Genomic DNA, 22,481 nt, shown 5'->3' with positions numbered 1-22,481 from the left:
TTAAACCCTTGTGTCGCAGCTTGTTCCAAAGCATGACACTAGATGACTGAAGCGGACCTCATCCTGCAGCGCTCTGAACTCCTCGAGGAGTGAATGTTTCTGCAAGTTGAACTGTATATGAAGGAAAAATAACATTTTCTTATACGAATGAACACATTGGGACAAAATAAAAGATAAATACAGATGCCTATATACTATATACTGCACTCAGTATACATGCTCAAATGCTGTGCTTTTATGATAAGTGCTGCAATAACTAATTTGCAAATTTAATTTTACAAATTTAACAAATTATTGGTAGGTTTATCTTTTCATTTAAACATGTTTATGCATCTAGATTTCACAGCATTATCAACAATATACAATAGATAAATAACATTAATCCAACTCACTCTTGTGGCGTATTTATAAAACTGCTCTGCTTCCACCTGTCTGCCAGACTGAAAACAGAAACGGGGTACAAAAAAAATGTCATCAAGTGGTTAGTTCAAGTCCCTGTGGCCTGGCTGGGAAAATCCAGTTGTAGACAGTGAAAAGTCAATCTTTGTTTAACTTTGTCCCAATTCAGGGACTGAACTCCTGGAAGGAGCATAGCACATGGCACAGAGGTTTGTGTGTCTCCACTGAATCTGAAGGTTAAACTGAATCTGCTTCTCCACTGCAAATGAGTCAGCTGTCACTGAAACAAATACCGGGTGAATATGGCAAGGTCATGTGATTATTGGGTGATTGATTGTGGTATACTGGAGAACACAGGATACATTTTCTATGCCCCCCCCCCCCCCCCCCCCCCCCCCCCCCAAATGGGGCAGTGTTGACCTGTTAAGTCAGTCTCGAAATACAGCCTTCATAGAAGACCGGGTCTGAACTGGGACACAGATGGTGTACATTCAGAGCATCATCATCACTCACCCTGAGGCAGATCAGAGACAGGTAAGCCCACACTTCTGCATTCTGGTTGTTCAAATGATTGGCCTCAGTCAAAGCTTCCTCGGCTACACACAGCTCCTCCAGCTACGCAGCGAGACAGACACAAAAATAAACAGAGCTCATTTCCTTCTAAAGTAAATTCAAAATATGACTCTCAATAACTCCACAGATGTTTTCTCCACATTAATCTTGTAAGAAAGCAAAGTAGTCTCAAATACAACCAAGAGTTGCAGTGGCTTTGTTAAGATTAGAAATTAGGACAGAGTTTAGTGCAACCCCTCTGTGATAGTAGGTCTGATGCTGAGTTGAATCACCATGCTCAACATTTTGGTGGAGAAATATCTCTAATTTAATCTTCCCCTAAGCCAATGTCACGTATTGGCATTTTTATGTCTACAAATATCCAATAAACAAAGATATGAGGTGTAAATAAGACAGTTTTGGAGCATTTTGAAGCAAGAAACAAGTTGGATTTGAAAATATGTTTTGGTTTCCATCATTTCAATCATTGTGTGGGAAAGGGAGGAGGAGATTTACCCGGTAACAGGTGATGCCCAGGCCTAACCAGGTCAGACAGGATGGAGACTGCTCGCAAGCCTGCAGGTACACAACTTTGGCTTGCTCAAACTGTAAATGAACAGCACACAAAGGAGACATTCAGTTACAACATATGCATTAGTGACTTCATACATATTTGTATATTTGTTTTACAAGTATAATGATGTGCTTTAACTTAAATTGAAAAAAAGAATAACATAATTTCTGGTTTCTACAGCACAGTGCTCTCTTTGACACCCTGCCCACATACTTACACGCATTCGCAAACAGCAATTTAACAGCAGCTTAACTGACATAACATAACTGTGCTGCGGAGTGAAAACTTTTCCAGGAAAACATTTTGTTGTTTACGATTTTTGGAAGTCTGGTATTTTAGAAAAACGCTTTCTTTTACTAGAGTGCTTCTTTAAAGTATTTCAGATTTTTTATCCATTCTAAGACGTGTGGGAACCTTATCTGTGGCTGACTTAAAAAAAAGAAGAACGACTGGTGAAGTTTTATCTTTTCCTGGAAATGCACCAGGTCAGAATCTCCTGCCCTGACTCATCAGTAGATAGAGTACACAGTAAACTGTCCAACTGGTCAGATTAGAAAGGTTTCACTGCTGTCTGCTTATATCTGACCTTTCCCTCCTGGAGATAGATGGATCCCAGGCGAAGGACAACAAGGTAAGAGTCTGATGGCTGCTGCGGTAAGATCAGGCTCAGCTCATAGCTGCCTCGGGCCTCAGTGAACTCCCTGCGCAGGTAGTGACAGTGACCGTTCAGAGCCCACGCATCTGCATCCTGCTCACAGGGTTGGAAACACTTCAGGTCAGGCTTCAGATCAGATGGAGGTTTCATCAGGTTAATTTGTGCTCATTTTGCTACTGCTGTGTGGTCGCATCACATAACAGTAACAATGGTAAAAACAGCCAAATTAAAAAGATTGTTCAATTATTTCCCTTATTACCCTATCCATACAAGAGAATGATTCAACCCTTCAGGACAGTGTTAATGAGATAAACCTGTGCCTCAGTCCTTACTCATGTTGTCAGGATGTGCTTACCTGGTCTCTGTACAATAGTGCCTCCTTGAGGCTGGCGATGGCACTGCAATAATCAGCTCTGAGCAATTGCAAACGGGCCAGATGAAGGAGGTAGGAGAAACTGCGACCACCGTCTGAACACAGCAGTTCCTGGGACAGAGCGTGTTCTGCCATCTGAAAACAGGAAAACAGTGTTAGCTCTGTTACCATAAAGCACACATTATTTTATTTTATCCTGTCCTAATTTAGTTTTAGAGATCAAAGATTTCCAGAATGCATGTATTTTCTACAGCCATCTTTTTTTTCAGATGTTGGAGCATCAACAATGGTTATAGATCACTTTTGCTCCTTAACTCACTTGGAGCCAAAAAATTACACTCCAGCAGTACTGTAGAATTTAGTTTGTTTTAATTCATACTGTATTTGACCATGACTCTGGCTGGCTGGTCTGCTTGGTAAACCACCGGCCACAATGTATGTTTTTACCTGCACGGCATTGTTTTGCAGCAGGAACTGGACCGTCTCCGTGTAGATTGTTGAGAATGTAGCTGGAGCTGATCTGGAACTGACATGTTTTGCTGGAGGCTCTCTGTGCACCACTGAGTCCTGGTCTCCACACTCTGAGTCTGGGAGAATGTGACAGTAATAGTGATAGGTTACACTGGCAACTCACAGGAATTATAGTCAATGCCACAGCCCTTCAGCTTGAAAGGAACTGAGAGCTTCAATGAGTGCAAGAAAGACAGGAGAGATAAGACAAGTCTTATTTTCAGGTGCTTCTTTCCAACCGTATGCTGTATATTTTAACAATGTTCAGATTGGTCAAATTATCATTTGAATTCAGGTGAGAATAACATAATTATTTCTTTGTAAATCAACATTTGTATTATTTTTTTTTTTTAACATTTTAGGTTTTCTCTTCTAAAAGAAAACACAAGAAAAAAGGAAATTAAACAATGATTACAATCCACAAATGCACATTTTCTGTTTATGAAAATGTATAGCAAATATTACAAGCAGAAACCTCACTCAGTTTCAACATTGCAGATCCCTAACAACAAAGGGAAACTGGGGCCAGAAACACTACAGAGACAAAAATAACTACAGTTGCCATGAGGGTCAAAACACAAACACATTTCACAGTAGGTTTTGCTCTGAGTGTTCAATCAGTTCTCAAATAGAATAATTTCTCATAATTTCTTTAGTCTCATCACTCATTGGCACTGACCAATGGTAAATCTAATGGTTTTATGTGATTTATAATTGTGACAAAGACCAAACCATTAAGCTCATTTACACTGACATATTTCTAACTGTGGATGTAATTTGTTGTTGAGCCAACATAAAATCCTTATCAAGGGTTTCTTTGTGTTTAGTGTTATGTTTTGTTATAGTTACATCACATTAAATTATTTTTTTTGCTTAAATCAAATCAGTCAAGTATTGTTACCATACTCACCATGCTTCATCAAGATTCAAAGGAGGTGGCAACCAAACACTTCCTGGTTTTATGCTCATCAGTGATGCAAAGTATGGGCGGTGGGGGGAGAGCGATATGGTTCTGACTAAACTGATGATGCAACAGATTGTAGGACCTATTTAACGGAGCTGTTGTTGGTCATTTGGGAGAGGTATTCATGTCTGTGTACATATGTTCACATGAATATACTGCAAGTTTTGTGGGTGAAGTTTTCCTCAGGTAAGCAAAGTTTATTTTAGTTTGTTTTTCTTTTCATCTTGTGGGGATGACATGTATTTTTGGTTGCACCATGTAGATAAATAATCTTATTTTAGTCTGAGTCTGCCTCCTACCACCTTACTTTACACTTCCACACAGTAATACTTTAAGATTCATATCATCCATTGTCATCACAAGGTGATTTTTAATGAATTCAACTCTTCAGGAGAAGACATATGTGTCCTTTACCCATCAAGATGTGAGACATTCAGATGGGACGGATTTTGAATTGAATCAAACGTGATTTGGTTAAGGTTTTAGATTTGCAAAGAAAGCATGATGGCATGGTGGCAACTCAAAAACAAGAATGAAACCCATTACAGCTTTTCTTTATCGTTTACACACTAGAAATGGGCATATTAACTAAACATCCCAAACCATGACACCATCTTCCAGAAGAACACTAGCACCACTGGCACAGATGTAACGCCAAAGTCTCTTCTAACATTTCTGCTTTTCTCTCCAAGAATAAGATTTATATCTGGTTTCCCTCCATGTGACCACAGAAAACTAACACATCATTACATTCAGATGAAGAGACAGCATACTTTTCTTTTCTGGGTGCTTTTCCTCTCACTGTGTCTCACCTTGCTTATTGTCACTAGAATTACATGCAGCTGCAGCAGTCTCCTCTTGCTCATGCTGGTCTTTCTTCTTCTTCTCAGTTTTCTTCTCCTCCCCCTTCTGTGTTTGTCTCCTTGCTACCTCTGCCTTCAGCTGATTTTTGGCCTCCATGAAAGCCCTCTCAGCCAGGGTGGGTTTGTTCTGGGTCTCCTGAACAAAACCTGAAAAGCAGATGCAGAAATGGGAAATGAGACTTTACATTTTCCAGTATGCATTATAAAATACTGCCTTTGATTTCCTTTTTTTAATTTTGAAAGCCTCTGAAACAACTTAATACTAATAACTCTGTGCTGAAACCAAACAAATTAATTTAGATTAATCAGCTCAAGACTTGTTTATTCACATACCTGAGGCAAGGAAATTCTGGGACATATTACTCTTTTTGAATTAAGAACAAACGAAGCACCTTGAGTGGCTGTAACCTCACAGGAGCCCTTAGTGTCAGCAGTAGTTTTCAGTCAGTAAGGGTTACAGGTTAAACAGCTCTCACCCAGCAGTGTCCAGGCCACCACGCTGGGCGGCTCTATGCTGGTGGCTCGCTCCAGGAAGACCTCAGCCTCCTCGAAACGTTCAAACATCACTGCTAGGACCCCACACATCATCAGGCTGGAGAAACAGGAAAACACAAATACACAGGTCTTGACTCCCAGATCACAATTTTTGCCTGTCTGTGTAAACGTAACATTGCATCTTCTTCAAATGACAAGTCAGGGTGGGCTGCCTCTGCTTCTACCTGTTCCTTTGGTATTGAGGATGAATTAATACTTTCACACATTACACACAAATTACAACTGATTTGATAGTTATAGACTATAAGGAATGATGAGTGCAGTTGAAGATCAGCAAAGTCAGACAGTTTAAAAAAGTTTGACTATTAAGGTTGCTGTTGCTGTGAAGAGAACAATGTCTTTTGTCTGTCTGTTTTGTGGATACCTGCACTGTAACTGATCACCTGATCTCTCCGGGGTCCACCAGCGAGCCGCTTGGAGCTGGCTCTGTAGCTGTGGAAAAGGAAGTAATTAGGAGCCAAGTCGATGTCTCTAACAAAAGGCTGCCAGAGTTTCCAGTGCAAGAGAGTTACAGAGCGAGCGAGGCTGAAGCTCCACTGCTCCTGGGAAAAATTCATATTAGTGTTGGTGGCTGAGAATCCTGTCTGTCCACTGTCTCAAGTTTCTGCCGGTTCACCCCGTCCTGGGACACGCTTTCATTGTGACTACATATTTTATGTACTTTGTTGTTGTTTTTTTTGTATTTTAAAAGTGAAAATTTCAGCATGGTCTAGTTGTTCCTCACTTTGTGATGTCTATATAGCATTCTTAATCAAAAGCCGGGCTAAAGAGGCAGGTATTAAGTTTAGGATTACAGATTTTAGCATTTTTAGACAGACTGTTTCAGGGGCTCAGTGCAAAAACGAAAGGCTTCCTTACTAAAGTTTTCAGTCCTGCGCTTTGGAACAATTAAAAGACTAATGCCAGGGGACTTGAGTGGCCCTACTATAAAGTCTAAGCATCTGAGATATAAAGGCTGGTACAAGACCATGAAGTTCTTTAAAAACAAGTAAAATAATATTAAAATCAATGTGGAACCTGACAAGCAACTGATGTAAGGACTTTGAAACATATTCTGGTCCTTATCAGCACTGGGGCGCAGAGTTCTGAATCAGCTGTAGCTGATTTATAACTTCTTTTTGGGTAGAACAGATAGGAGAGCATTACAATTTTCCAGTATAGGAGCATGAAATCATCATGATGTGCAGATATACACGGGATTTAGTAATCAATTGCTGCTCTTCTTTTGGAAATCAATAACTTTGATGTTCCTTAATATGTTATGTACTGTGTCTGGATCCTTTCTGACCTGGGCTGGTGGGCCTGCTGGATGGACACAGCATCATGGAAACACTCTTTAGCTTTCATGTAGTCTCCAGTCATCATGTAAAGGCTTCCCCACTCAAACTTGTGGGAAGGTTCACATGGATGCCTCACCACCAGCTGCAGGACAACAAATACAAACTGTATTGTCATTAAGTGCACAGAGATTGATAACCAATCACATGTCTGTGATTGGTTATCAATCCTTTGTTTTCTTTATACAAAAGACAAACTATTCACTAATGAGTATAGTTATAACTAACTAAAAAGAAAAATTAAAAGCTTTTAAGTAATTAATATTCTTCCTTTCTTTTGAATGAAGCGCCTAAGTATTAGAAAGGTGTTATTGTACCTCCTGGTAGTACTGAGCAGCCTGCTGATAATCCCCAGTAAGCTGAGCCTCTTTAGCAAAATGTCTGAGCTGAGAAGTACTCAAATGGATCTCATCTGGGGAGTCGTCATCATCAACGTCATCTGAATAAATCTGATGAGGAACAGAGGAGACAAAGGACACTTCAACATGCTGGCAGAAGGAGCTGAGGATTTAACTGCTGACCCTGTGATTAATGGACAACCCACCCTCCTGAACCTAAGCCGCCCCACTGTGTGTGAATATGTGTGTGTTCCCACCTTATTCATAGCTAAGTGCATCTCATCCACCAGGTAGACGTAGAGTTTGCTGACAAAAGCCTGCAGATCCTGAGGCTCAGTGAATGGCTCTGTCTGCTGCATCTTGTCACGCACAATCCTCACCACTGCATGCTACACAACAGAAACAAACACACGTTCATCTGGTGAAATACTCACTGAACAGTCACCACTGCAGGAATACAACCTTTATGGCAACTAGTTTCAGGGTTCCTGACCTTCATCTGTTCCTTGAAGGCAAAATATCTCCCAGAGACATTAAGTGCTCCCATCAGCTGAGCCTTCATTTGCTCCTGGCTGCAGTCATCAGGTGACTTGCATTTTGCTCCAAACAATTCCTCATACTGGTCTGAAATATGGGCCACCACGTTGCCTACCTGCTTGTGGAAGCCCTGCACTGCCTGCAAGAACACACACCAGCCGAGAGATTTCAGCATGTAACACTGATGTATGGTTCATTTTGAGTGTCTGTATGTAAATACTGTACATGTGTATGTATGTAGATATAATTATGTCTGCGTTTTACTCTTTCTGCTTTACTAGGACCCGCTGGAAGTGGAGGTCTGGGAGGGATCATGGATTTTACCCTGCAGGAAATGGGGACAGATATCAGCACATTCTCAGTCATATTGACTCAAGGCAAAAACCCTGGCTTTCTGGTCTATAGCCAAGGGAGGTGAATCTGACACTATTAAAACTGGATAATTTGAAGTTAATACCTAATTGACTTCATAAGTGATTTATTTTTTCATAACTCACAGGTTCTGATAGCTCATGGCCACAATCCAGCATGACACAGTAACTAAAAGACCCTGGTCAAAGTTTGAAAGTGACCACAGGACACTCAGAAAATTTGTAAATCACATTACCATCTGGCCAGCTCCTCTGGAGATGTTTTGGGCACTAACGGTTTCTCCAAGGCAATTTCAATAATAATGTAAGTCCTGGCCTCCACGTACATCTGCCATAAAAAAGGGGAATTATGAGTCTCAGGGTTTTTCAAAATATAGTTTATCAAGAAGCACATAAGGTGGATATATCTGCTACAATATTGAGGATGCTTAGTAGTCATATCCTGCAGCACAGATTTGCACTAAACCATAACTGCACAGCTTAAAATACAATGTGTTTATGACTGACATAAATACTTTACAGGGTCTCGATGCTTACATTTCCCTCTATATTGACGTGTTGTTCAGTTTCTGTCACACTGTCGGCCACACTGTCAGCTGGAGCCGTCCTGCTCTGATTGCCAGGTTGCTGACACAATGGAAACAGGTAACGTTAGAGTCCAAGATTCCCAAACACAACACGTACATCTAACTTAAGGACTTCCAAGGTCACAATTTGGTGAATTTAAATATCTAAAAACGAAGAAGCTGCCTTTACTACTTTTGAAATCTTGGTGAAATAATGTATATTCATATTAAGTAAAACAAAAACAAACACTCCTCTCTGCTCTACTTGGAAAGCTCAAAAGCTTTCCAGGACTTGTTTTATGTCTGTCCATCAGGACCTTACTGACCTTTTTGGCTGGCTCCTTGGGATCCTTGGCTCCCTTGGTTCCATCCATGGCCTTCCCTGCCCTCCCTTTGCAAGAGCCTGCAGCCGAGCCTGCTCGAGCTTTGATCTGGCTGGCAGCAGCCTTGGCCTGCTCCTTCAACACACTGATGCTTCGCTTTGCCTTTGAGTACGAGATCAATAACACAGACACTTTTATAGAGACAGTACACACACACCATAAGACCAGAATTAGACTGTTTGGTAGACTATCTTAAGTCTTAATTTATGTATCACACAACACAGTGCAGTGTAGTAAACATCTTAAGACTCTGTATTGGTCACACAGATATGACCTCATTAGACTTTTAGACAGCCAATAAGCACATTTTCAAAACGTATTCCTTTAAAATCAATTTGTTGCTAGGTTATTCCTGGCAGACCTTAAAATACTTGATCAATTAAGACCCAGAGCATTAATGAATGAACAACAACAACAAAAAAACAGAATGACAAAGGTTTTAATATGTGTATTTGTTTGACCTTGTTCAGCAACTCAGTTTCGGAGAAGGGCTGAATGCTGTACGCTCCTCGGATGCGGGTAACTCCAGGATACAGCAACATCCCCACGTCCACAAACACCACACCATGGAAGGGGATCTGTGGGTCCTCCTCAGGTGGCTGCACACACACAAATACACCCATGTCATTTTGGTTGACAAATATTGACTTTCAATAAACATTAATAGTGTCTGCCACTGACTGGATGAACTTGCTTGATCTTTGCTTTCAAACCACAAAATGTGGTACGTGTTATGAAAATGTTTAATTTGAACTATCCACTGGAGACTCCACTGAAGCATCACATTAGCTTCAGCTAAAATAAAAGTGTAATTTCGCCTAAAATGACTGTGGATGTTCTCCTGTTTCCGACTTGAAAATAATTCTGAACATATCCTGTGATAACAAAGGCGTCTCACCAGCTTGGTTGTTTCTGCTGCCTTTCCCAGGGGAGCCAATGACCTCATGATCTCCACCGGCCACAGTCTGCTCTCAGTGATCCTCTGACGCAGCCTGAAATCACAACATCGACTCACACAGTTTCATACGTGTATCTACCGACACAATGATGCAATTCACTCACACGCACTTTGGTGTTTTTCTTGTATCTTAATTTTTTTCCTCTTTTTATTTTTTTCTTTGCCATAACTGATTATGATTATGCAAAGCCACTATTTGTGGTTCTCTTGACAGGGCTTTGAAGTTTTATTTCAAGCACTGAACCTGTTATACAGATCACAGAGTCCCAAGTTAATTGCGTTGCCCTGAGGTAAAACCGGTAATACGATAAAAATGACTTGTCCATGACTTCCTGGTTTCCATTCCAGTTGTCAAGTACTCTCCGCTGAATCCTGAAATGTGGTTAATCCTGAATTTCCTCAAAGCTCAGGTTTAACCCTTATGGACTGATCCTGACTTTCCCTGTCTAGAAAAAAGTTAAAATTCAAAGTTAATAGGTAGCATCATTGTCAGATATGAGAAGGAGTGAGCTGTGTGTGAAGCCGACCTGACAGTTCCTCCTTCATCCAGAAAACAGCGCATCTCTGTGTCCCAGCTCACCCGACTCCTCATGATCTCTGCTTCACAACGAAACTCGCGGTCCTGCAGGAACATTGAAACCTTCAGCTGTGTAACTGTCCATGTAACTGAACTGGCTTTTATGCTGAGTTACTTTTTTGTCTTCTGCATTATTAATTCTACTGCTGAGGCCAATTTACTTTAAATTTGTAATGCACTTAAAACTTCTCATCTCATCAGTCACTGACTAATCTTGTGTCTAAAATTGCTTTATGCATTGGTAAATGAAAGTGGCCACACCTATCACATCCTTCATCTCAATGCAATTCCATACATTAATAGTTTGTGACAGCAACATGTCATATTGCAAAATCTGCAAATTCGGGTACCTCTAATTCAGTTAGCTCGCCATTCTCCTGCTCAGTCGTCTCTGCCTGGATAAAGGCTCCAGGCAAGAAGTGGTTCCCTGGGAGGAGCAGAGCTTGATGGGGCCTCTTCTTCTGTCGACCACTGTCTTCCCTATGTCCCCCTGCCTTGAGCTGCCCCTCACAGAACACCAGCATCTGATCTTTCTGAGAGTCAGAAGAACACTGTTAAGCTCCTTTCAGCCTGAAGCACTGACCCTAGAAAGATTTTAAGTTGTTCTGAATGAGGCAGAATGGAGTATATGCTAGTACCATTATGGAGCATGAGAAATTTAGGACATGAAAGGTTGAAATGTCCCTACAATCTGCATTATAGGAAGATTGTACATGCTGTGTTACTACTAAACTTACATTAGATCCGGGTTGAATGTCTGAAACAAAATGTAACATACTTCCTGTTTAATAACCTAGAGTGCATCAATGGGAACTCTGAATTTCACTTGTATTTTTTCTTGGACAGCTAAAATGGTTCAAATTATGTATGGATACAACTGGTTGCGTCCAGTAAAATTACTGAGAGAAGACACATCAAAAGTACAGCGTAACACTCAACCTGTGCAGTAAGAGGGACCTCCAGGGCAGCAGTGTACATGTATGGAGTGGGAGCGGGGCCAGACATCTGAGTCCATGACTCAGGGAGGGAGTAGGCTGTCTCCACAGTTACCCTCAGCAGGTTAGAGGCTGAGAGTTCAGACTCAGACAGCAATGGATTCGACACACTGACAAACACGTCCAGTGCCGGCTTCTATAAAGGGGTAAAGTATTCAGGTTTCTTTATAATCTGTTTGGTGATGTCTGCTGTATTATTATTCAGATAAAAATATTGGAGTTTTCTCACCGGAGGTACTGGATGCTTCTCCAAAACCTGTGCGGGGAAAATACTGAGTTATTTGGACATATGCTCTGAAAGTTGTTTTTTTATCAGCAGTGTAACAGTTCAGTTTCACATTTGACAGTGTTGAAACGGCTCACAGAAATCTATAAAATGGTGTTTCATTTAAAAAATAATTAGCTGTCTTGGCTTTTCTTTGTATCAGCTACTCGTATCACAAATCACTGCCAGACATAATTTCATAAAGAGTATAGCTTTCCTTTTACCAGTAGCCTTGTTGTGATTCAGAAGCCTTCAGGAAAATAAAAACTTACTACTTCTGGAAAACACAGGGTGAAAATTTTGTCTTGAAATAATGCTTTTCCTATACCTTTAACTTAGCCCATTTAGGACATTTTCTTTGCCAAATTGGATTATTCAAGTTCCATTTTATTATATGTCCACAAGGAATTATAGTCTGAAATATGTTTGATTATAATAATTCTTGTCTTGTGCTGCCATTTTCATTAAAGCGACACAACATCATGCGTATTTCCATACTCTGAGTTGGCATTGGCTAACTGGCACAACCCTTATCAGGAATGCTACACCTACACTCAAAATACAAAAAACACAATGACATTTAAATGTGAACACCTAGCTGTTATTAGTCACCTGTCCTGGTTTACTATCTTCAAACTAGAGGTCAATAAGTAAAAAAAAACAACAACAATGTTTCAAAACCCCATAAAACAACTAAACTAAAACTAAAACTCTATCATGGCCTTGTGTAATAAAGATTTAGGATGTTAACAGCTGAATAAAGTGTATTTTAGGGCTGTGACATTTCTTTTTCTCAACACAGTGACATAACAGTGCATCCCAGTGGTTAGACAGTTAACATGCACATTTTATTGATCTGGGTGATTAACATAGATTGAAACTGAGTGAAAGTAAGTGGTAAATTGTTTAAAAACACCCCAATGTTTTAGTTTTTTTACAATTATTTTCACAATGTGTAGCCATCATATGCCAAATGCTCAGACTGTTTGAATACATTCACTGTAGTCAGCTGTGAGCAACTGTGTCATTGAGCTTGGCGACATGTCGGATGTTTGATATTCACCGAAACTGGAACAATCCCAGCCCTGTGAGTTCAGATGTGATTACCTTGCTCCTCCACTTTAAAATGGCTTGGCTGGCCACCTGCTTCTGTCTGGCCCTAGCTGCTGTCTCCATACTCAGGCTGCTCTGTGACTGTAGAACATTCACTGATAGAGGAGGCTTGAGGTAACACGTCTCATTCACTAACTTTATCAACTTTACTAAGGGTGGTGGTACACAATGGATGAAATCATATATCATATTATGTTGCTATGGAAATATATTGCATATTGTGAGATTCTAATAATGCTACTCCATAAGGTATGAAAGAGAAAAAAGTCTAACAAGTGACAAATCTCTACCATCTTATACATATTGTCATATTGACCAATCTCAAATTAAACCACATTTCACCTCTTATAGCAGCAAAAAACTTTCTACATTATTCTTCAGCTAGGGATAGATAGATAAATAGATAGATAGATAGATAGATAGATAAATAGATAGATAGATAGATAGATAGATAGATAGATAGATAGATAGATAGATAGATAGATAGATAGATAGATAGATAGATAGATAGATAGATAGATAGATAGTTAGATAGATAGATAGTTAGATAGATAGATAGATAGAGATGGACGGACAGGGATGATGAGATGATTGAGAGATGATGGATGGATGGATAGATGGATAGATGGATAGATAAGTCTCTGTTCTGAGACAATTTTCTGGCCATTTATTCATCGCCTGCTTAAAATTTCTCTCTGCTTTGATGAGAACTGATGAAACTTGTAGTTTATTCCATTCAATTGCAGCCATGTATAAAAAGGTGTTTTACCCATTGAACTCTTCAATCTAAAAAAAATAAAATCTGTCGAGCTGCTCTTGTTACATGATTGTGATTCTCTCTGAAGTGACTGATTCGTATGAAAGGAGCAATCAGTCCTTGATATGTTGCTTGATATTATGCTGTGAATAGGTTTTTATTTCTGAATTTGAAAATTTTACAGTAGTTTTCCTTTTTTGATAGTAGAGGGTAAAGAGTGACAGAATATATAGGGATAGAGAAAAGGAAGAACTGTGAGGCAAAGGTCAATGGCACAAATGGGTATAGTTAAAATGCTTTTCGGTCAGAATACATACATACCAACGGCAAAATTAAAAGTCGGAGAAAGAAAATAAAATTCATTCGACACAGTACAGGTTTTACGAACAAGGTAAGAATTATATGACAGCTGGAAAAATCTAGTGCCAGCTCAAGCATGTACAAGGATCTTTAATCAATATCTATATAGCAGTGATATTATAGTCATTAGTCAACCAACCCTACTGCTGGAGTCCTGGGAGGACCCCTTAGCTGGGGAGTTGTTCACTAGACTCAGAGGGACTGTGGATGAGAAGCTGCACTGACCTAAAGATGAAAGACAAAAATGTCATTCACATAGTGGCTCATTTTTGTTATTACTATACTCCTGGTGTTAACCATCTGGTAAATCTGAATTGTTGGATGGAAAAAATGTTTAATTTCTAACAGGCACAGCTGTGTACCTTGCAGCAGTGGCAGTAGGTCGACCACAGCTTGGCCCATCAATGCGTTCCTCGCCTCCACTTTCTTCTCGTCAGGCAGGAACTCCGTCACCGTCACTGACCACAACAAAAACCACACAGTGACAGTGCTGTGAAAACTGAGGGATGGATTAATGATGACAGTTTTATTTAAGATGTAGTGTGCTAGGATGGATATGACTTTACATTTAGTACATTTAGAAATAATACATCTGCAATTTAACCCTTACATACTTTTCGGGTCACATTTGACCCGTTTTGACATTCGAAAGCTGTAAAATCACCCCAAATGTCATTTTATTTTATCCTGAAATTTCATGACTTCTCCTTAAGTGGCCCAAGATGCACAAAAATGAAAATATTTTAATATGTTTTACTTTTGTATAGGTGCTACAAAATTGTGTCAAAATACTTTGTTAAGTTAATAGGAAATGCTATTGTGTGATAGTAGGTGTTTCTTCAAAAACGAGTGGTGTAAAACGTAAAATATTCACTCTCTGAAACATTAATCAAGGTTTAATCACCCATCAGTCATATCAACTATTGACGCTTTCTAATCAGATCTGTGGTTCAAAATTTGAAATATGAACAGTATGTTAGGGTTAACAGTGAAACCAACCAAGAGTAATACAACTCTTCAATAAAGATTCTGGGTTAATTTTGTTTTGATTTCTGCAGTGTTGTAGTTTTAAGTGAGTAATTATGTTAATAAATAATTTAAGAAGGCAGGACCAGAGCCAATAAAAGTGATTCCAGTTATTCCTTGAATCCAGAAACCTGAATCAAAGTATGTGTGCTGTTGTCCATAGATGTATCATTATGGTATTAGAAAAAAGAGAAAAGTGAAGCTAAATGTTCAGAAACCTCTGTGTCAGACTGGTTAGCTAAGCCAGGGTATCTGCACATTTTTAATAACAAAGTTAATGACTTTTAAGACCTTTTTAATACCTCTTTAAAATACCATTGCTGAGACATGTAATAATGCAAAATCAGGATTTTACTGTTGTAATGGGTTGAAATGGAGCTCAATTTGAAGTGATTTATATAGGACTGCTACTAATGATTAGTTTCATTCCTACAATTCCAGATATTTTAAGACATGTTTAGACCTTAAATATCAAAAAATAAATTTAAGACATTTTAAGGATCCCGGGGACCCTGTAAACTGTCAATTCTGTCAGATATCAGAAGACAAAACATTTTCCCACTCTGCTTACTTATGAGTGGTTTGTGGGCGATATCACTGAGTGCCTGAGTATCATGGGGGCACTGGAAGTTGCAGGTGAAGTCGTAGTTGACGCTCCGCGCCACAGGATCAGCGTGCGTCTTGTCTGACTCTCCCAGCACCATCCCGTCCATCTCCACATGAACAAAACTCTGGAAGCTGTCTGACTTTTTTCCTTGCTGAAAGAAAATAAAACAGAATATATAACATTATTAGATGTTTGGATGCTGTCATCTACACACCTTCTTACCCTCATCTAGTCTTACAGCATTACAAGTCACAATGCACATACACAAAAAAAACCTTTTAACAGTTAAAGGACGGGTTCACATGTTTTTAAAGTCTGTCTTAAAACAACAGTCTGGTCCCCAAATGAAAAATGTAATAGGTTTTTGTTGCTGTAATCTTTCCACGTTTTCAGGAGACTAAATATAGAGTGCTCCTTAGTTTATCTGAAGCTAATATGAAGCTTCAGCCGTCCAAATGAGTCAAATCAAGTAGATAACTTTCAATGTTACAGTCTTTTTAGTGCCAAAGTGCCTTTTTTTTTTAAAACTATACTTCCACCACAGCTCAACAGGGAAACACAAAGAGGGAATTTGATGCTAAAAATACTGTAAATATGGCAGATATCCACTTGATATGACTTAACTCAGACTGCTGAAGCCTCATATAAGCTTCAGATAAACTTTTAAATGCACTTTTTTTTCATACAAAATGAGTTTGTGGACACAGTGGGTTTTTGGCTCCCATCTCTTACACTGAAAGCACATGAAAAGAGGATCTTTTAATGGTCAGCATGAACTAGGAGGAATGATTACAGCGAAGAAAACATCATTCAGTGTTCATGACTGTTGTTTAAAGACAGACTTGAAAAACTATTAACCTGTCTTTTAAACTAAATTAGCGATTAGTGCAAATGTGGCTTAAGCCATTAAACATAGCGTCACTTTTGTTATTTAACCTTTACTAACTAGCTTACCAGGTTATTTCCACGAATGACAGTTATTGTAATGGTCATGTTGTTTTCTTCTGTGTTTTCAGGGCTCTCCATTTTGTAGTCAAATCGTGGGCTCACAGTTAAATAGTCGTTTTAATCGCTTATCTGTGTTGTTGATTGCTTCTTTGTACTCACAGTCCCGTTTCCATGGCAGCGGTGCGGTGTGGTGCATTCAAGGGAAATCTGAAATGTGTATATTCTGGGCTAAAAGAACGTCAAGCTTTTCAGACACAGCAATCAATACAAGAACACCAGATTTTCAGGAATAAAGCAAAATTACATCAGCAAATAACATTATACATTATTTATGCTTTTATTGTTGCCATTGCATTGTCTTTCTGAAGTTTTTTTTCAGAAAGAGTTTACCTTTTGTCGTTTTTCATTCACTTTAAGATAACATAAGAATATAAGATAAGATGTATCTTTATTGATCCACTTTAGGGAGAAATTCAAATTGACACAGCAGTACAGTGGGAAAAAACATAGCAGTGTAAGAGTGAAAGCGATAAATAAAATAAAATATGACATACAGTAAACAATCGCTATGGAAATAAATTTCCAATATGTGCAATATGCAGAAGTGCCTGAGATTATATACGTGTGCAATGTTCCAGGGATTTACATAGTAAGAAAAGCAAAAGCATCAGTCTCTTTTAGTGGGAGTGGGAGGTACTGGGAGCTGTGGTGTTGCTGAGTCCGATGGCTGATGGTATGAAAGACAGGACATCAACTTCTTTTCCTCAGCTTCAGCTTCAGGTATGACATCGACAGCAAGTTGTGTCAGGTTGACAGCTTCTTTTTCCTCTCCCACTCTAAACACAAAAGATGAGAAACCTACAATTCACTGAGACTGATGTGGTCATGAGAATAAAGCAGAGGGAAACGATAATTTTGGAGGAAATTGTCTATACATTTATCTGTAATGTAATTCTGATATTATAATCCATAAATGACAACAGTCATTTAATCACAATTCATGAGCGATCACATTTTCACAGGAGAGCAGACAGATGCCACAGTGCACGTAACACAACTTCTTGACTTTGTGCTAAACTGTAAATTTGTCAAAGAGCTTCAGTACAAAGTCCAGAGGTTGTGATCTGTAACACAACAAGCTAATGATAATAATGCTGTAAACAGAACAGCCTTACTGCACATGCTCAGTGACATGGCCCTCAACAGGCCCTCCTGAGAGCAGTGGAGAGAGCGATGACAGCACACTGCAGCAGAGGCTAATGTGAGCTGCTTCTCTCCTCTGTCTCAGAGGGGGGCAGAGCAGAAGACAGACAGCGGTGGAGAGTTTTCACAACTTAACTCAGTAATTTAAATGCAGTAATGGTCTGCTTGATTCCAACATGAATTTAACAATTAATTGATATTTGGAAAATTGACTCGCGGGCCACCCATGTCTGCTCTGTGTGTTTGTTGTGAGTCTACCAGCATGCTAGAATGAAAATAATGTTTGTTGCAGCCCTAAAAGTTGTCACTGATTTGTCTTTGAACATGAGATTTACTTTGCCAGACGATATTTCTTCCAGATGCAGTAAACCATCAGGGTGATGAGGAAGATAAGGATGGGGATGAAGATCAGCCATCGTTCCCTCATATCTAACAGATTCAGAAAAAACAACAGACGGAAATGAAAAAGGAAATTCAAACATGAGCTGCAGCCACAACTGTAAATATTAAAGTGTGATTCATCATCATCATAAGTGTAACTGAGAGTTGTTTTGGGTTTTTTAGCTCCAAAAACCACACTGCTCGCTGGTGTGGCTGAAGGAAATCAAACTGCTCACCTGGGCTGCTTAATTGAGATTCAGTAGCACTTTGAACCATGGCTGAAAGGAGAAAAAAAAGTGAGTATTGTTAAGAAGTCTCACTCTGTCAAAGCAATCCTTCACTGGTGACAAACAGACATCTAAAAGACACTTACAGTCACCAAGAAGCCTTGGACAATCTGCAGTAAAAATAAAACAGACATTATTTTTAGTAATCACATAAAGTAATCATATTTCTTTCTCTTAAAGTGTTTTACATAAGTTATTTTATGTCTTCCTTGTCTTGTCCTGTTGTTTATATTTAACATTATATCTTTATTATCTTTGTTTTATTGTGATTATAATCCTTGGCCTTTATTTTATGCCTTTTGCTGCATTTTATTTCATAAATTGTGCTACAGAAATAAAGTGTATTATTAAGAAAAGTTTCACAGGCTTTCTGAATGTCTTAAAAGTTTAAGAAACACTGAATTGACTTTGTTTTTTTTTTTTGTTTTTTTTGGGGGGGGGGGGGGTATGTATGTGTTTACTATGATTGGGTTTTATTTTTATTTCTCAAATTCCATGTTTTTTTATCAATTGTTTCTGTTAAATGTTTGCTTTATGTAAAGCACATTGAGTTGCCACTGTGTATGAAATGCGCTATATAAATAAAACTGCCTTGCCTTGCCTTGCCTATTATTGTAGGTTTTCCTTCATTGGTACAGCTATGAAAACCAGGGGTGGAAAGTAAGTACGTTTACTAAAGTACTGTAGAATTTTCATGTCCTGTCAGCTTTTTTAATATCTGCTGCTCATATGTTGGCTTCTTTTTAAAGTTTGAGCTGACCTCTGATCCTTAGGAGTGTGTGAACGTACGAGTTTTGGAAATAAAAAAGGTGATGCTTCAGGGCTTACCGCTCTTTAAGATTTCTAGTGGTTGATTTGAAGCCTCCATCACCAGCTTCACAGGCTGCGGCAGGTCGGAGCACACAGCATATACCCACTGCTGCAGACACACCACACAGCTGGAGGGTGATGGTGGAGAGGTGGAGGAGCAGTCAGGAGGTGTACCATGTCCCATCCAGTAGTGACCTATGTCAGTATTGTCATCATACAACTTAATGTAATTTATGGTGGTTGGGAGAAAGGCACGAAGACAACTCAAGGACATCTGCAGAGAGAGAGAGAGAGAGAGAGAGAGAGAGAGAGAGAGAGAGAGAGAGAGAGAGAGAGAGAGAGAGAGAGAGAGAGAGGGAGAGAGAGAGCGAGAGATGGCCGCTTATTACAACTTTGAGGTGCTTGTACTTTACTGTAGTATTTCCATGTGATGCTACTTAATACCTCCATTCTACTACATTTCAGATGGGAAAATTGTACTTTTTACTCCACTACATTTATTTGACACCTAATAGTAGTTAAAACTAGCTCCACCTCCAGCAGCTACAACAGTAACATGATGCTCTAACACTGATGCTTCAGTGTTAATAATCTAATGATGTCATATATAATAATATGTCAGTAATCAATAATCAGTCAGAGGGATCAAACCACTACTTTTACTGTAATACTTTAACTACATCACTCATAATACATATGTACTTCTACTGTAATATTTTAACTAAATCAAGCTATTAATCGTTATACTTTTACTGTAATACTTTAACTAAATCACTCATAATACTTATGTACTTTTACTGTAATATTTTAACTAAATCAAGCTCATAATAGTTATACTTTTATTGTACTTTAACTACACCATGCTCATAATACTTGTGTACATTTAAACTGTAATACTGTAATAGATGCTCTACTTATGCAGGAGTATTTTTCCATGCCTGTATTTTTCCTATTACAGTAGAGGATCTGAGTATTTCTTCCGCCACGGATAACTGAAATGATGCTGAAAAACGGGGTCTTAAAACTAAAACATGAATTATAATAGTCCGGATGTAACTGTACTCATAAATACCTCATAATAGTACTGAGATTAATAAGATCTACTGTTTTATAATCGTTGACTGGTGTCCACTGCACCTTCCTGTATGCTCCTGGTAACACGAGGTGAGAGTAACACATGCTATTTAAACTATACCTGGGGCTGAAATTAATCTAATTAACCGACAAGAAATGAACTTTTAATGCATGTTTCAATGTAACAGCTTTAGCCGATTGGACTATAACAGATTTGTTGTTTTTTTTTTTTTTTTACAAACATACACTGCAGCTGAGTTCATCATCATTTTTTTGAAGAAGTTAGCTAAAAATAAACCGAAGTAGCAGGTGTTTCAGTTCATACATCGATTTTAAACTAAAAACATAATTTTTTGTTCCATCCATCCATTTTCTGCCGCTTATCATGGTCGCGGTGGAATTGGGATGTGAGCAAAGAAGCCAAGACATCCTTCTCCCCAGCTGCGCTCATCAGGCCTCCCCAGGCCCAATTAATGTCAGCTCCAGCCAGGCCTTCCTAGGCTCAGGATCCCGTCTGCCCCGTATAACTGAACTCTTGACTGCTGATCTCTAAGGATAAGCCCAGACACACTCCGGAGGAAACTCATTTTGGCTGCTTGTATCGACGATCGCATTCCTTTACGGTCACTAATCAAAGCTTGTGAGCATATAGGTGAGGGTTAGGACCTGGACTGACCGGTAAATGGCCTCGCCTTCCTTCAGGCTCAGCTCTTTCTTCACCTGCCAATCTCACGCAAAAGTAGCGACGCATTATGATCGCTTATGATTAAAAGTCTTCAGATATTATTCCGCAAGAAGAAGGCACTCACCTTGGGGAAGAAAACAAGGAAGAAGTAACTCAAGAAAACAAGGAAGAAGAGGCTGTTGGTCTCACAAAACAAGACATCTGAAGACATCAGCTTGGTCTGTAGGAATTAATAAAGGACATGTATCACTACTTTAAGGACGAAATAACTAATCGCATCATTGTATAAAATATTACACAGATTCATCAATATAAAAACAAAAAAATAATCTTTAGCTGGATACCTATTTTTTTTAGTCAATGTTCAACAGTAAAAGATCAGTTACACATGATAAGAAATGCCATTTGGTCTTCATTACAACAGACAAATATACACATTTTAGCTCTTCATGCTAGATCAAAGTAAGAAATAGAAGTCTGCCTTGCTGATCTCATTCATTATTCACCAAATGCACAGCAGCAATTCTCTACCTGCTGTATATTGTTGGGATCAGAGGTAATGTTGGCTTGTGCAGTAGTGCTATTAAAGCAGCAGGGGTCACTGCTCTCAAAGGAAACTTTAAAAAATCTATATGCCATCTTATATTATTCCCTCGCTGTCCATGAATTTTGTGTATAAAACAAGCTGTAGGAAGTTTGTTGATGTTGAGATATTGTATCAATTTTTAAACAATTTCTGTTACTAAAAAGCACAACATTATCATTCTTTATAGAAGCCACTGTGAATCCCAGCTGATATAATGTGAGTTATTGTATTACAATGAATGTATTCTAGTTTTTATACTGTCTATAAGTAAGTATAGTACAGTATAGTAAGTATGCAGGTGTAACCCTATGTCTGATATTCTTCCTCTGTTCTTCATATGTGATATATGTTATTCCAATTTGGATATTAGGATTGGGATTCTCTTAGTGTTACTATCTAGTCATGACAAAAAGACAGTTTTACTAAGGTGAAGATTTTTTTGTCTGCAAGTTTTACTTAGAAAACAATAAAAAATAAACAAACTGTGCAGACATGTGCTCAAAATAAGAGGAAATGTGAATGTCAATACTATTACCGCCAAAAGTGGTTCTAAAATTGAAGATGACTTAATAACGTTTATTGCTCAGCACTTGTTCGGAGGTCCTCCCCGACACAGGGGCGCTATAACTCCATATCTCAGCGCAATCCTCCATGCCACATTTCTTTCCCTAGGATGGCAAAGTCAAAACCCGCCCCTTCTCTTCCTCTGATTGGCTGACCTTGATCTCTTCTTCACGGCTCTGACCAATCCCACTCCAGCGTATGGCGAGAGCATGACTTCACCGTCCTAGGAAAAAAACAAAAACAACCAACCACCAACATCTCCACGATGACCCACATTGAGGAGCTCAACTGACGAACCACTTCCGGGA

At 39.0% G+C, this 22,481-nt stretch overlaps 1 protein-coding gene across 1 annotated transcript; it reads right to left on the bottom strand.

Moving 5' to 3' along the window:
* cfap70 (cilia and flagella associated protein 70) lies at positions 1-16,661 on the bottom strand. The gene is made up of 26 exons (XM_062433346.1): positions 16,590-16,661; positions 15,600-15,786; positions 14,365-14,460; positions 14,142-14,227; positions 11,452-11,643; positions 10,863-11,045; positions 10,463-10,557; positions 9,897-9,969; positions 9,439-9,576; positions 8,921-9,079; positions 8,566-8,655; positions 8,265-8,356; positions 7,922-7,982; positions 7,614-7,796; positions 7,378-7,509; positions 7,100-7,231; positions 6,734-6,867; positions 5,367-5,482; positions 4,840-5,037; positions 3,001-3,140; positions 2,536-2,688; positions 2,112-2,273; positions 1,468-1,557; positions 913-1,014; positions 393-440; positions 1-111 (listed from the first exon to the last, which is right to left on the bottom strand). Exons 1-26 carry the CDS (start codon positions 16,659-16,661, stop codon positions 1-3), a joined length of 3,225 nt encoding a protein of 1,074 aa, XP_062289330.1.
* Positions 16,662-22,481: the final 5,820 nt, after the last annotated feature.

This window comes from Scomber scombrus, chromosome 1 (assembly GCF_963691925.1).
Source record: "Scomber scombrus chromosome 1, fScoSco1.1, whole genome shotgun sequence".
NCBI lineage: Eukaryota > Metazoa > Chordata > Actinopteri > Scombriformes > Scombridae > Scomber > Scomber scombrus.
The sequence above is the reverse complement of the archived record's forward strand: the minus strand, read 5'-3'. Positions and strand labels throughout refer to the sequence as shown.

Excerpts from the sequence above, each read along its gene's own strand:
- cfap70 (XM_062433346.1), bottom strand. The coding sequence starts at position 16,661 with ATGGAGAGCCCTGAAAACACAGAAGAAAACAACATGACCATTACAATA. Across the intron at positions 9,577-9,896 it reads CATTGGCTCCCCTGGGAAAG|CCACCTGAGGAGGACCCACA; the intron begins GCAGCAGAAACA and ends GTGTGTGTGCAG. Across the intron at positions 2,274-2,535 it reads CACTATTGTACAGAGACCAG|GATGCAGATGCGTGGGCTCT; the intron begins GTAAGCACATCC and ends CCCTGTGAGCAG.